This window comes from Alternaria triticimaculans (assembly GCF_023758025.1).
Source record: "Alternaria triticimaculans strain BMP 0046 chromosome Unknown scaffold_47, whole genome shotgun sequence".
Classification (NCBI taxonomy): domain Eukaryota; kingdom Fungi; phylum Ascomycota; class Dothideomycetes; order Pleosporales; family Pleosporaceae; genus Alternaria; species Alternaria triticimaculans.
Genome location: NW_026056004.1, coordinates 35,833 through 49,092, shown reverse-complemented (window position 1 = coordinate 49,092; position 13,260 = coordinate 35,833). Strand labels below are relative to the sequence as shown.

General features: G+C 52.5%; 1 protein-coding gene across 1 annotated transcript; it reads right to left on the bottom strand.

Annotated features, from left to right (window-relative positions):
• Positions 1 to 1,639: 1,639 nt before the first annotated feature.
• J4E78_010988 (uncharacterized protein) lies at positions 1,640 to 2,068 on the bottom strand (the record flags this gene model as incomplete). Its single annotated transcript, XM_049371562.1, has 2 exons — positions 1,640 to 1,654; positions 1,715 to 2,068. The coding sequence occupies 2 exons, from the start codon at positions 2,066 to 2,068 to the stop codon at positions 1,640 to 1,642; spliced, it is 369 nt and encodes a 122-aa protein (XP_049216723.1).
• Between the last annotated feature and the right edge of the window lie 11,192 nt (positions 2,069 to 13,260).

Sequence of the window (13,260 nt, the reverse complement as noted above, 5' to 3'; positions counted from 1 at the left end):
CCTCCGCCTTCTCACTCTTAGTAGACTTGCAGTCTACTCGGGCCAATCCAGTCAGATTCATGAGCTCCCGCAGTCGGGCAGCGACCTCCATTCCCCGTGACACCCATCTTGTTATACGCCACCCTTGTTGTCCAGTCCACCTTCTATCAAGATCGCCATGCGTGTCGTGGAGACGGAAACATGTCGCGACGCGTGTGATGTCGTGTGGCCCGGTGTAGGAGGCGTCACCGCAATGTGGACAGGCTGGAGAGATGGCGTGAGGGCAATCAGCTGGAGCATCGGTCGACGTTCGGTTAACGGGCGATGCGTGGTCTGGCAACTGCGCGTCATGTAGACTCGGTCCGTCGTGGGGATGATGACGTTCTGCTGCAGCATGGTATCGAAGCACGTGAAGATAACTGACGACAAGCTTCGCGCGGTCAATGTGAGGGCAGAGTCGGCGATGACGGAGTGGTGCACCTCGGGCTCGCGCCGACGATGGAGGCTGCGGAGTGAATTTGGCGATCATGGATGAGGTCGTAGCCTTCTCGGGTGGCATGGAAAGACTTTGTTGGCAACTTATTAAACAAGACGCAGTGGTGTACTGCAGCCTGAGATGCGCATCAATGAAGGGTGACGCTGAGGCATGCTGTCTTGCTCAGCATCAGCTCCGCCAAATTCCAAGGCCCAAGTAACGTCCTCAGTGGGGATATCTGCAAGTCGCTGCTCCAGACAACAGGAACCGGGCGTGCGCGCTTCCAGGGATTAGATCATGCCGGGCCCGTCGTCCGCTGTCCTGTTGTGTATCCGTCCTCCCTTTTCCAACTCGTCGTGTCTTGGTGTGAAGAGGACGGCAGCGGCAGCCCATTGGTTGCGACTAGACATGAGCGATGTCTGAGGTGTATGTAGTATGTGTGGAGATCTGAGCGCTACGTCGCACGAGAGCAGGGCCGTCGCGATACTCGACATGTCCAAGGTGCTGCTGCTTAACGTGATTCCGTGTCTTGAATGGGCGTCTGGGTGCTGCAGTTGCTTGAATGAATGCTATAGCGGTGTCGCATGCGGGAGGGTGATGAGCCGGTAAACGTATGCGACTCGCATGGCGAGTAGTGTTGTGGAGGGCAACGGAATATGTCACGTCGAGAGCGCTGGGCTGCTGATCAGAACAGAACCGGGATCTCCGGCTCTAGAGGTAATATGGGGTCGGAGGACGACATGACTGGGATGCGCTGTTGCAAAGACATTGTGGACTATGGCGCGTGCATCGGGCGTGTGGCAGTGAGAGCTGGCACCGGGGCAGAGCGAACGCTGGCCGAGGCCGGATGCCGCTAAGCCTACACGGTCGCTAGCGACGCTTTGTCATCAACGTCATCGCCATCTTCACCAAAACCACCAACACTCAGCCGTCAGCTTCATTGTTGCTCAGCTTTAACAGCAGGGCAGGCTATGCATCTTCATTCGGTAGTTAAAAATTCAATTTATGTTGTTGCAAAGCCCCCTCCAATCGATGTGTCCTCCGTTGGGCTCTCCTCAGGACCACGCACATACCTAAGCGCACGCGTGTTCATGCCTCTTTGTAGCGCTTTGCCAGGCTACTTAAGGCTGAATCGGGCGTGCCTCGTTTCCTCGGGCTGCTCAAAACTGCGAGGAACAAGAAGTCCTAATCGGATTCGTCCTTGATCTTGTCATTTGTCAGCCCTACTACAAGATGCAAGGACTAAGTGTTGCGACTTACGTCCTTGCTCTCTCCGCCTTTCTGTTCCCTGGCCTTCTTATCATCCGTCTCATCCTCGCTGCTCCATCCGTTCTCCGTGTCTTGTATGATCTGTAGCCCATAAGAGGCGGGGGCATACACTTCATTGCTCGGGGGTGCCATTGTAGTTTCTAGGCCAGGTATAGTCGCGAGTTTGAGGTAAAACGCGATGGCTACGTCCGGCTTGACGTCGCAAAGACGGTCAGCGAAGTCTGGTTTGACATTGTGCTCTGCCGCGAATCTTTCTAATCCCCCTGCCTCGACCCAGTCCTTGTACGCTTGCAGCTCTCGAACCCGTCTAATTCTTGGGACGAACTGCTGCTGGGAGGATGACATGGTGGAGTATGCGCGAACTGTAAGTGTGTGCGCGGGTATTGTGCGTGATGGTGTGTATGCGCGTGAGAGTATGTTTGCGACTGTGTAGCAGAACGGAGGTTTTTAAGTGCAGTGACCATGTACCTCTAGAACCATGGTTCTCCTTCCGCAGCATCCACAAATCGAGCCAGCACTACTAACAAACCATTAATCGTACGGAAGTTGCACAGTGGGGAAATGTTGACCATACGAGGACCGTTGTCTTGGTCTTCGTCAACCACCGATGGGTTGGCGAGCATGTGCGAAGAGGGCATTGCCAACGATTGCGACGCTGCAAGGGAGGCCAGGGAGTGCATCAAGAGGTTGAGATGGTCTGTCGTCTGATGTCGCCCGAGCCCCGCCCGAGCCCCGCCCGTGAGACGCGGTTATGCCGTGCCGACTCCAAGCACAACACTGCCGACGCCGCAGCCAACTTGCCCGCCCTCGCCATGCCCAAGAGCACCGACACAGCTCTCCCCCTTCCCACTGCAGCGACCAAACACGCGCACTTTCCAGATTCGCTCAATCCAGTAGCCACGGCCCATTGAATGCCCACGGGCAGCACCACGATGACGCGCCAAGAGCACGCACTCCCACAAAGGTCAGTCGCGATCTGGGCATGACATGTATGGGCCTGGCTGACATAGGCTTGCGCAGATTGTTTCCGCCTCCCACGAGCGCGGCGAGGCAGCAACTGCCCCGATGCGCCGACTGAATCTACACGGCACACGGCGATTTGTAGATCAACACACCGAGTCATACATGGCGGATCGCATCTCGGAATGGCTCAACCTGTGCGCGATGCAACGAAATGCTCAGTCGGGCCACCGGGTCACGCTACGTGATGAGGCGCCAGCATGATGGCCAGCTCGAATCGACTGCACGTCAGCCAAAATCACTCCGTCCAAACCCGGTGATACGCCGAGCGAAGCAACTGTTCATGCTGACTCACGCATCCCAGAGTCCCTCGCACTCGCCATATCCTTTCCGCTCACAGCACCACCGACGTTGCATTGGTCATTAAGAACTATCGAGCACCGCGAACGCGCAGGCGTGGTCCGCCTGTATCTCACAAACCTGATCCTGGACTCGGATTAGGTTACTCCAGCCCAACTTGGACATACTTCAGCTCAACTCACATACCCAGTGCTACTGAGGCTCCCACATTTGTCACGGCACCTACTGGCTCCGCAACGTCTCTCGCCGACCTTGGCCACGTCGTACTCCCACCATACAGTCCTCACGTCGAATCTCGACACACTCCAGCACGGCGGGCATATCTTTGCGATTGCGGCAAACACACCCTCTCCACGCAGAGGCCGTCCATTTCCCAACTTCGTGCGAAGTCAAGCGCACCAGCGCTAACACGCGTCAGAAGAGTTTGGTCGTCCTCTCCTACAGTCGGCGTCATCCCCGCCCTCCGGTACCTCCGCGCTCGGCTGCATGCTGAAGCGCGTGCGCAAAGCTTAACCGTGCGGGAACCGCACGAGTGCTGAAAGCGCATGTCATGCGCATCGAGCATGCTACGCCTCATAGAACAGCTACGTTCAACTTCAGCAGAACCGTAGAGTTAATTGCCCATTCACTGTCGACATCAAGGGTGCCTCCGTTATCGAACTTGTGCACCCCAGCCGTGAACTCGAACCCGCCTAGGGCCCGAGAAGGACGACATCAAGTTTATGTCGAACAAGAAGCTTCCCTGCACCAATATTGCAACATCAATGCTGAGACCACGCTCTAGTGGCGCGGACGGGACGATGTTACGATTGCGATGTTCGTCTCGGGATGAAACGGCACGACTCGATCCCCATGCTCGAGGGCGGCGTATTCGACCGGGCTGATGCAGTACCGGGTGTATCACCATGCAAGAATACCACCACAGGTCTGGTCAGCGAATGTCCAGTGCCTCGAGATAATGCAGCTCAATCCTATAGACGTCGACAACGAGGTCTCTGCCGCACCTGGCAGACCGTAGTCTCTTACCAATGGTGAAAGATGAACGTACCGTCATATCGAACGTTGCTTAGGATGCTTCTCTCGTACCGTGTGCTTAGGACTTTAGTCTAGGCTGTGCCGCATTAAGTAGGTTAGCTGTAAGTTAGGGCTAAGCGCAGAGATCTTATTAATATAGTAGTTATTATCTTAGCTTTATTTTTTATTATTAGATATATTATTTTTTTTAGAGCTAAAAGTTTTTATTTAATATACTATTATAAGTAGTAGCTTTACTTATAAAATATTCTATATCTAAAGTACTATAAAATATACTATACTACTAATAGAATATAGCTATACTAAGCTTATAACTTTTTTTAAAAACTTAAAAACTTTTTTAAAGACTTCTTTATAACTAATTTATAAGTATTTTATTTATACAGAAATATATAAATAATTAAATAATTATTATGTCTCTTGTACTACTTTTAGAAACTTAGGTTCCCTCTGCCTACTACCACTGACGCAAATCTGTATGGGGCCAGAACACTGATCAGACCACCGAGCGAGTGTACCACAACAGCGAAGGCATGCTAAAAGATTACTCTACCATGGATCAGGTCTTCCGTCAATTCCCTTACCCTCTGCTGCGCCACGTCTACTGGGCGTCAGTGTCAGCCTTAAGAGAGAGTGTATGCCCTTCTCAAATCTATCGCCCCACCGCCTCAAGCACGCGGACCTTGGTATCACATCCTGCTCAACTACAGCCGCGTTCTGGTAGCTTTGCGATCACGAATGCGCCTCTCGGACCACGGTCAACTTTCGGGTCAGCCATCGTCGACTTTGGCCCAGGCCGCTGTCTGATCTACAAGCTCTAAAATCTCTTAGTGGCTGCTTCGGAGGTCAAGGGCGCTGGATGTAGTAGCTACTCATGCTTCTCCACGCCCCTGACGCCGCCATAATTGGCCTCAATTACTGGCTGATTGCTATAATTCCGCGCGCTCGTCGTGCTACCGTTCCGGTAAATCTCTTCTCACGACTCGAGATCCTCCACTTGGCTGGCGTGTGTCATTGAGTATGCTGCCCCGACGAGAGCGATCCGACATTCTCTACCATCTCCGCTACATCCCCTGATGGATATCCGCTGCAAATCTATAAAATCTCCGCTGTCACCAAGACGCGTTTGCTAAATGCACTATTCCTCCGTCCACACTTCGCCAGTTCTTTGACCGCTGCTTGCACAAGTCTTGCCTCTGCTCTACGAACTCCCAACGCTGGAATGTCTCTTCTCTGCACTCGGTGTGTGCTCCGCGCTCACCCTGATGCTTTCAATCGGTCATACTGGACCACGCGAAAGAGTACGCTAGCGCCGGTGTTGCAGTAGATGGGATAGACAACATCCCCGGCGACACTGTTCGGCAGCGCTCTTGACCTTGTCGTTTGCCTGCGATTTCGACAACCTTTACAGAATGGAGCAATGCTCATCTCCGAACCTAGCCTTTTTCCTGGCCTGAATGAGTGGAGCGGCCGACATGATCATAGGTCAGACACCTCATCCCGATATATCACCTTCGTTGTGGAAGAATATCATCGTCAAAGGTCGTCATGTCTACGTACCTGCGCGCCGGCGACCGCGAAACTCCACTCGAAGCACGATGCTCGCCTCGGCAAAGTCTATCTCTCCGAGACATCATGCGATGCCCTAAGGACTCCATGATGGGGCTTGACAGGTGTCAGTAGTCGTACTTGATGCGAATAGGGACTTCACGACTTCACAATAGTCCCAACTTTCTGTTTTGCAGCTTTTGGTTCCATGTCTTGCTTTCTATTCCAGGATGTCCATTCTCTCTTGTCTCTCATCTTGTCCGCAGGCGTACGTTCCAGAAGATCCTGCCAATGATCGTGTGGTAATGACAATCGGGTTGAAGAGGGCAGTGGGAATGCGCGCAATGGAACCCTCAGTGGGGCACCGCCATATCATATTACTGCATTAATAACGGCAATATCGAGATCAAGTCGCCGGTCACGCATTGCTTGCCTATCGACGGACACAAACACCAAGCTTTCACCATACTAGTTCCCGCATCCCTTTCTTCATGGATGCTTGCAACTGGCGCGCCATCGCATCAACCCAGACGACGCTGCTTGCAGTTGACTGGGACGTAGTCGGTAATCATTCCATCTCAATAAAGAAGCGACCCCATCAAAGGAACCATAATACTGGACTCAGAGACTTCTTGGTGGCTGGCCTCGAATCTCGGCAAGGCTACCTGCGTTGGCACATGTGTCCATCGCAAGCGGCAGTCGCCGCTCCTGGTGTCGCTTTTGGTTGGTGGCTAGATCTGTGTCATGTGGCCCTCTGATGATGCGAGGGAAGAGGTCATCTGGGCACACGCATGCCGAACCTGCTCGTCTTCCCTAATGACCAATTACGCGTTGGTATAGGCTGGCTCGGAGCCTTCCATGGCTTCGGTGCGCCACGAGACATTCCCGGACACGATGGTGGATTTGACTACCCGCTAACAATTGTGCAGACACTTTTCCATCACATCACGGCGACGATTGAACGATGCCCGCAAACGTGCGCGCACAGAGCATGGTTGCGACTGCGCTTGTATGACGAAGCGATCGAAGCACGCGAGCCTGCGACTGGCGCATACGAAATGGTACTTGCGAAGTGGCTCACCTCGCGCGACACATTTGCAGTGACGCATGAACAGAGCGCGGGCCGATCTCCGCACATACAAAAATGCATAAACTCTGCTGTAGCTGGTGCTTAGTGGAATGAGATACGAGCTAGGCAAGTATCTTGCTGAAGCGTCCTTCGTCCCTTGATGAGCAACCTTGTTGCGGCAAGGGGAGACGGACTGGCTTGGCAGCTGATGCTTTTCCATCACGAATGCTACTGCCCACATGCATTGTTGAAGTGGGTTGCGCAGCCATTGGCACGTCATGAGCTACTGGAGTGTCCCAGGTTACAGCCCATGACCGCTTCAGCCTCGTTCGGATGTGGGCGGCAATCCCGTCTGGATGACCCATTGGGTCAGCTGATCGCGCGTCTTCCAGCTGGGCAGGGTTATAAACCATACTTGGCTGACACTAGCGCGATTCCGTGCACTAGAGAGGTGCCCACAGCATGTTCGATGAATATGGTTTACGCCGTTGCGATCGGCCACGTTGATGTCGCATGCACCATCTCGCATTCCTTCCAATCGTTATCCACACCTACCTAACCACGGCGAGCTGCCGCTAGCTGCCGCTCCCGCAGCGCGCGCGCCAGCTGTCCCTGTCAATGCTTCGCGCTAGCCGTCTATCCCGCCATGCTTGAAAGGACGACACCTCAGCACAGACGGGTCTTGAAGGCTCCCATAGTCGCTGTGACCCTGCGCCACTCGAGACCAGCCATGTTGTCTCCTGTCACCATTGCTGCCTGGCAATGCCGGATGCCAGTATTGTGCTTCACTCACTCAGCTGCCCTATCATCATGAACGCCGACCAGCATGCATTCGGTGCAGATGTAGGGTGGCTCGGCAAACCGCCTCTATTGTCAGCGAGGAAGGAGACAGCTACCAAGTATTGACTGGCTCTGTTGCAAGCAGGCCAGTCGCTTATTACTACTTACCGCACAAAGCTGAGGATGCTTACACGCGAACGTCTCACAGTGATCCGCATGTGCTGTGAAGCAACTGCACCGCACTCCCACGTATGGTTGTAGATGAGTACGGTCTCATGCTGGTCGGATCGCGATACAGCTATGCGCTGGCCGCCATATTTCAGATTTTATTAGGTGCGTTCCGCACACAATTCCCATCCTAATTCGGAGCAGAAGCAACTTTCGGGTAGCGACAATCACAGAGTGCAGTAAGCTCTCATAGTGCATAAAGTTAGGAAAGCATGATTCCAGGCGTAGAGAATAGAGTAGTGCACATACATGCTCATCCAACTCGCAGGCTTACGACCCAACTAAAAACACGACTACATTCGTACTAGTCACACTTACCTTCAAAATGTTGTCCATCCGTAGCAGCTCTTCTCAACAAAACCACTCTATCTGTATCAGATCCTGCATGAAAGACTTTCACTTCCAGCTCCGTAACAAAAACTACAGAGATGCATTCACCACTGCGCATGTGGTCGCTTCGTTTCGTCTTCGCCTCCGTGATCTTCGGCGGTTTTTTGGCCTCCCTTGGCAGTGTAACATGAAGCCGCTTGTCTGTGATGACTCTGATGACATGAGGATCGGCAAGTCCATAAGCTTCACAAGCAGGTTCTCGAGTTGTCACGTTCTCCTCTAGTTGTTCTGCCAATCTTCGCTACACTTTCGGATGACTTCAATCAGGACGTGCTAATCTGCACTCCACTGTCTCCAGCTGTGCGCATGCTGACATCTCCATACATGTTTAGGCGTCGCTCAACACGGGACTGTCGACCTCCTTCCTCGGACGCCAAAGCGAGCAGAAAGTATCCTGGTGTTAGCGCAGCCCTGAGGGGCTGAGCCTGCGACACGGTACATTTCACTGCAGCTACAAGAGTGGATGCGAGAGTGCTGCTTTCTTGTCAGTTGTTTAGGAGACGCGATCCCCTTTTCCATTCGCGTTTCATCTGTGACTCTGAGTGCAGCAAATCGACCCTCGTTTTGCGTGGCCGAACTTTGCCGACACTCTTTTAGGGTCTTTTTGACTTTTCATTGACACTCATTAAGTAAGTAGTCAAGAATAAAATTATAGACTATCATGCACAAGCCCGCACATAGAGCAATTGCGCCAAAAACCAGTTCAGGGTTACAGCTCGACTGCCTGTCGTGTTACTCAAGCAACATCCCTCTGCGTACCTCATAGCACTCGGAGTTCATAGCGCGAAACACAATCTGCTGACCGCCAGGCTGACATATGAACATAGATCCTCTTCTCATTAGTCTGCGCGTGCTCGCAGTCTGAAATGCTACCATGGGAGAAATTTGTTTTCGACGTGCAAGTTTCTCAAAAGTCTTACTTTCAAGATCGAATACCAAATTGGCTACGATGAGGACATGGTTCCTGTGACTGTCAATCTAAAACAGCCCATCACCATCTTGGCGCCTTACGAGAAGACTTTGCGACACTTGCAACTTACATATTAAGTAGTGTATGAGAGCCGATGGCCATATGTTCTACTAAACCAGAGCATGCCAAATCCATGGCAAACATTCGAGACGGGGCGGAACCCCCCAGCTTGCTGAGTGTTTGTGTCGACTGAAAGCCGTGACATGGGCACTGGAAGGTAGGGTACAATGGATCGGTCGATTGTACCAGCGCGAAACTGACTGCCACACCGCTGACGATTCGATTGAGGTGCGGTAATGTGCATGTGAGCATTAGCAAAGTTCCTGCTGCATTGGGTTTGGTGCGGTGGCTCGTGCGCGATTGCGGCACAGATATTCGAATGTCCCCGCGGGGGGATAGTGTGGCGTCGTTAGTGGCTGTGCGGGTGGCTGTGCTCGGTGACCAGCACGTCCATAATACCACAACTCATTTGTTTGTGAAGTCCGGAACATGTATAGAGGCTTGCCTCATTCCCTGATGAGATCGCATGTCATCAAGGTGAGCCTGGGAATACTCTCGTTTCACGGATTGCGATACCACAGAGCTACAAGATGCCCTTTCGTGCTGCGAGGCAAAGCTCGAGTTGCGTCCAAGGCCCAACGCTGTTCATAGGGAGCTTGTGTCAACCCTTATGAGAATTTTCTCTGCCAATTCAGCGACGATGAGTCCAGCAGCTGGCTCATCAGAGTGCCGAGCTGATTCAGTTCAAGCATTCGAGCATGGAAAGAATGAGGCGGATGAATGGGGAAGGTCGTGTCGTCCAAAAACCGAAGCTGCAGCCATCTGAACTGCAAAAAACGCGACAAATGGTTGTACATGCGATGAACCTGCGCGCACTTGGATCGCCAATATCCCTCTTCCAAACGTGTAGAAAACGTGTTGTACAATTAAGCTTCCGCGCTAAATCAGTCCTGTGCAGCCCATAAGCTACTCATGTGCCCACGCCGCGTATCGCCGCCAAAATCTTGTAGAGTGGGAATAAGATAGCCCTCATAATGACCATCTCAAAATGGAAAGAGCATTGCGCTGAGTGAGGTCTGCCGCGCGATTGACGTGTGTACGCGGAGGACACACGGGCGGCATGCGCAAGACTGGACCTCGGCTCTGGGCGGAAATCGGAAACACGTCATGCCGACCACCCAACAAACTCCTCGGACCTTCTCGCAAGCGCATCCACGCCTAGAAGTCGGGCTATGCGTTAATCGCCAACCCTTGCATCAGTGTGGCCACGACGAGGCGCCGCTACCAGAGACGCTTACCTACGAACTTCATCGAGACGCGTTACAACAACTGCCTTCCTATCGCAACAAGACAGCCGTCATGCGCAGCGGATGATTGGAGACGCGGACACTGCGTTGATAACCAGAGACACACGCAGTGCTGCTAGTCTCATCTCAAGGAGGAAGATAATGGGCCATCGGCTCAGACTCTGGCCTCGCACCTTCATGCGCAAGATGCATGCCATACTCAGCTGCGCTGTTGGTAGAATGAGTCTCCGAGTAAGAACATCGAGCCGGTCTCTTAACAACTTTGCAAGCAAATGTAGGTCAGTCACGAAGCCTTTCATTAGTCAACTCTGTACAAGTGCGCATGGGCAGATGAGGGTAACATCAACACAAGCATCACGTCTCCTTGTCGTCATGAAGCCCTGCCCGTAGGGGTGCCATTATGATTGTTACGACGCCTTCTTTGATGTACAATTCCCAACTGTCAGATCACCCCTACCACGAATACCTTTTAGTCTTGTACGGGGACCTCGCCCAGTAACGCCCTTACGTCAATATATGCAGCTCCTCTTCCTGACCCCATATGACTTCGCGTCTCAACAAGTCGCGCGCTGCCGAAACTGCTCTCATCGCGTCACTCATAGGGCTAAAGGGTCTGCACAAAGTCTCGCCCTGGCTTGTTCTTCTCTTGCGCGGTCAATTGCGGCGAGCTCAAATTGAATGCTTTCCAACCACTCGATGAATGCCCTATGAAGGTCAGCTAGGCAAGTTGCGAACACGCGGCCCACATACTCACTCGAGCTCAATAGTTATGACCACGTGGTCGCCATCGCTCATATCGTCGTAACTACCGTCGCCTTCTCTGCCTGGATCGATACCTTCTTGGACCTCTTCGACGTAGCTGCCCCCGCCTTCTTCGCCCTCATCCGCCGCGTCTCTCATGGGGAGCTCTCTGAATCGACGCTTCAGATGGCGGACGCGCTGGTCTCAACGCCTTTTCATCGCTTGCGGAGCATGGATGAGATGTAGGAACCGGTCGTTCACTAACCGACAAACTCCTGCGCAAATGACCATCTCGTTGCGAACGGTCGCTTGGGTTGGGGCCTTGTAGACTTCGATGTCTGAGTCTCGGAAGTGCTGCGCTTTGGTGGGTGATCAAAAAGATGGTGATGAGAGGCTGAGGGGACTGCGATGCGTCACGCGGGAGTGGTGAGGGTGGTGGCCAGTCGGAGTAGTGCGATGTGTTGGCTAGTACGTTTTGGCAAAAGATTGTTACGACAGACAATTCTCCACGCTCACCGTCCCTTTCATCTTCACTACTACTTGCGGAATTGGAGTGGCGGAAATTAGCGCCTCAATGACAGCGGCCTGAATCTCTCCGTATCGCTGGCTAGGTACGAAAAGTTCAAAACCAGTCTCGCCCTCCAAGATTGGATGACAGAAGCTTCCCTGGCAACTGCGATTCGGTCGACTAAGACAAACCGGTCGCGATCACATTGTATGTCGAGTTGGAGGTCTGTATCAACTCTTAAGCAGTTGCGGCATTAGCCGTACAGTTGTTGGGAGATGTCCCGCGGTCTGGAACGTTCACGAAAGCCTGCAGGTAGATGGAATACTGGAAAGGTCATGTATTCCAGGTTACGACGCCCGTACCTCTCCTCCTCCGATACACAAATGCCCATGTGAATTGCGATTGAGCTCCACCAATTTTCTCAGCGCAATATAATCTCAGCACAAAACTGATCACACCCGTTTCGAACCCCAGGAAGTGAGACCTGGAGCCAACACGAACATCCGCCGGGGTTTGGCGCTTGGTGCGTACTCATGGTGAAAGTGAATGCGGAAGCGACCACCAACCGAGGTCTTCCACACCCGGAAATCTGTTCCTTTTGCCCAAGCGCTGCTATCCTAGTTTCACGGAAAGCCATTTCCCCTATCACTGATATACAGCTCAGAAAGACATCGCGCGACGTCAGAATGGAATGCACCGAATCCGCGAGGCGGTTCACCATTACTCTGCAGATCAAGATGAATCTCCTCACCCCCAAGTGCCATCCGAGAACTCCCCGAAAGATGAAATGTTGGTGGTACAAGAAGATGCGCTACCTTAAGCGCCGTCTGAAGAAGTTCGGTACTCTTATTGAGGGAGACGAGGAGGACAGCACTGGCTGTGAGAGCATCTTAATTAAGACGAAAGCCCATGACCACGAGGACGATGGTGTTAATACCTCGTAAGTATGTACACCGCTCCCTCTACTCTATTTCCTAGCTAGCCTTCGCAGGCCGTTAACTACTTAGGTCGACACGATCGTATGCGTTATAGCCGCCTTAACACCGCAATAGTTGTCCGTTTTTAAGAAGAACGCTACAACAGCTACACATTAGTGCGATAGGTTTAGCACTCAGCGGACATGCTGGACCCTAATCTACTGTCTCGATGTCTGCGTTCTGTCGGCAGTAAGAAAGCCCACGCAAGATACCAGCTTCGGACTGTAGAGCATGCGTCGTTACCTTTCCAAAATGAGAGCTCATGATTTCTTCTAGACTCTTTATATGGAATTACAGCGGGTATAGTGTCCTGAACTCCAGCATACAATCGAGGCTGCGCCGTTGGTGCGAATTCGTTCGAGATGTTTACACCCATCATTCCTTGCAATACCCCCAATTCAGATGAACAGGCTTTTGACTTGTGATGGAGAGTGAGGGCGTAGGCAAGATGGGTATGTTTACGCGATCTTTCTTCGAGTTCTCTAGATTCTGACGGTCTGAGAAAGCCTGCGTGACGATGGCGCGGACCTTTGGTTGTCTTCAGGCGGCATATGGATCCGTGTGGACCACGACAGATCTATGGGGTAGTGTAAGCCGTGGAAAGAAAAGAACTCGGGTTATTGCTGGGAACCCTTGAAAGAACTTACTGCGAGAGGTCGTTGAC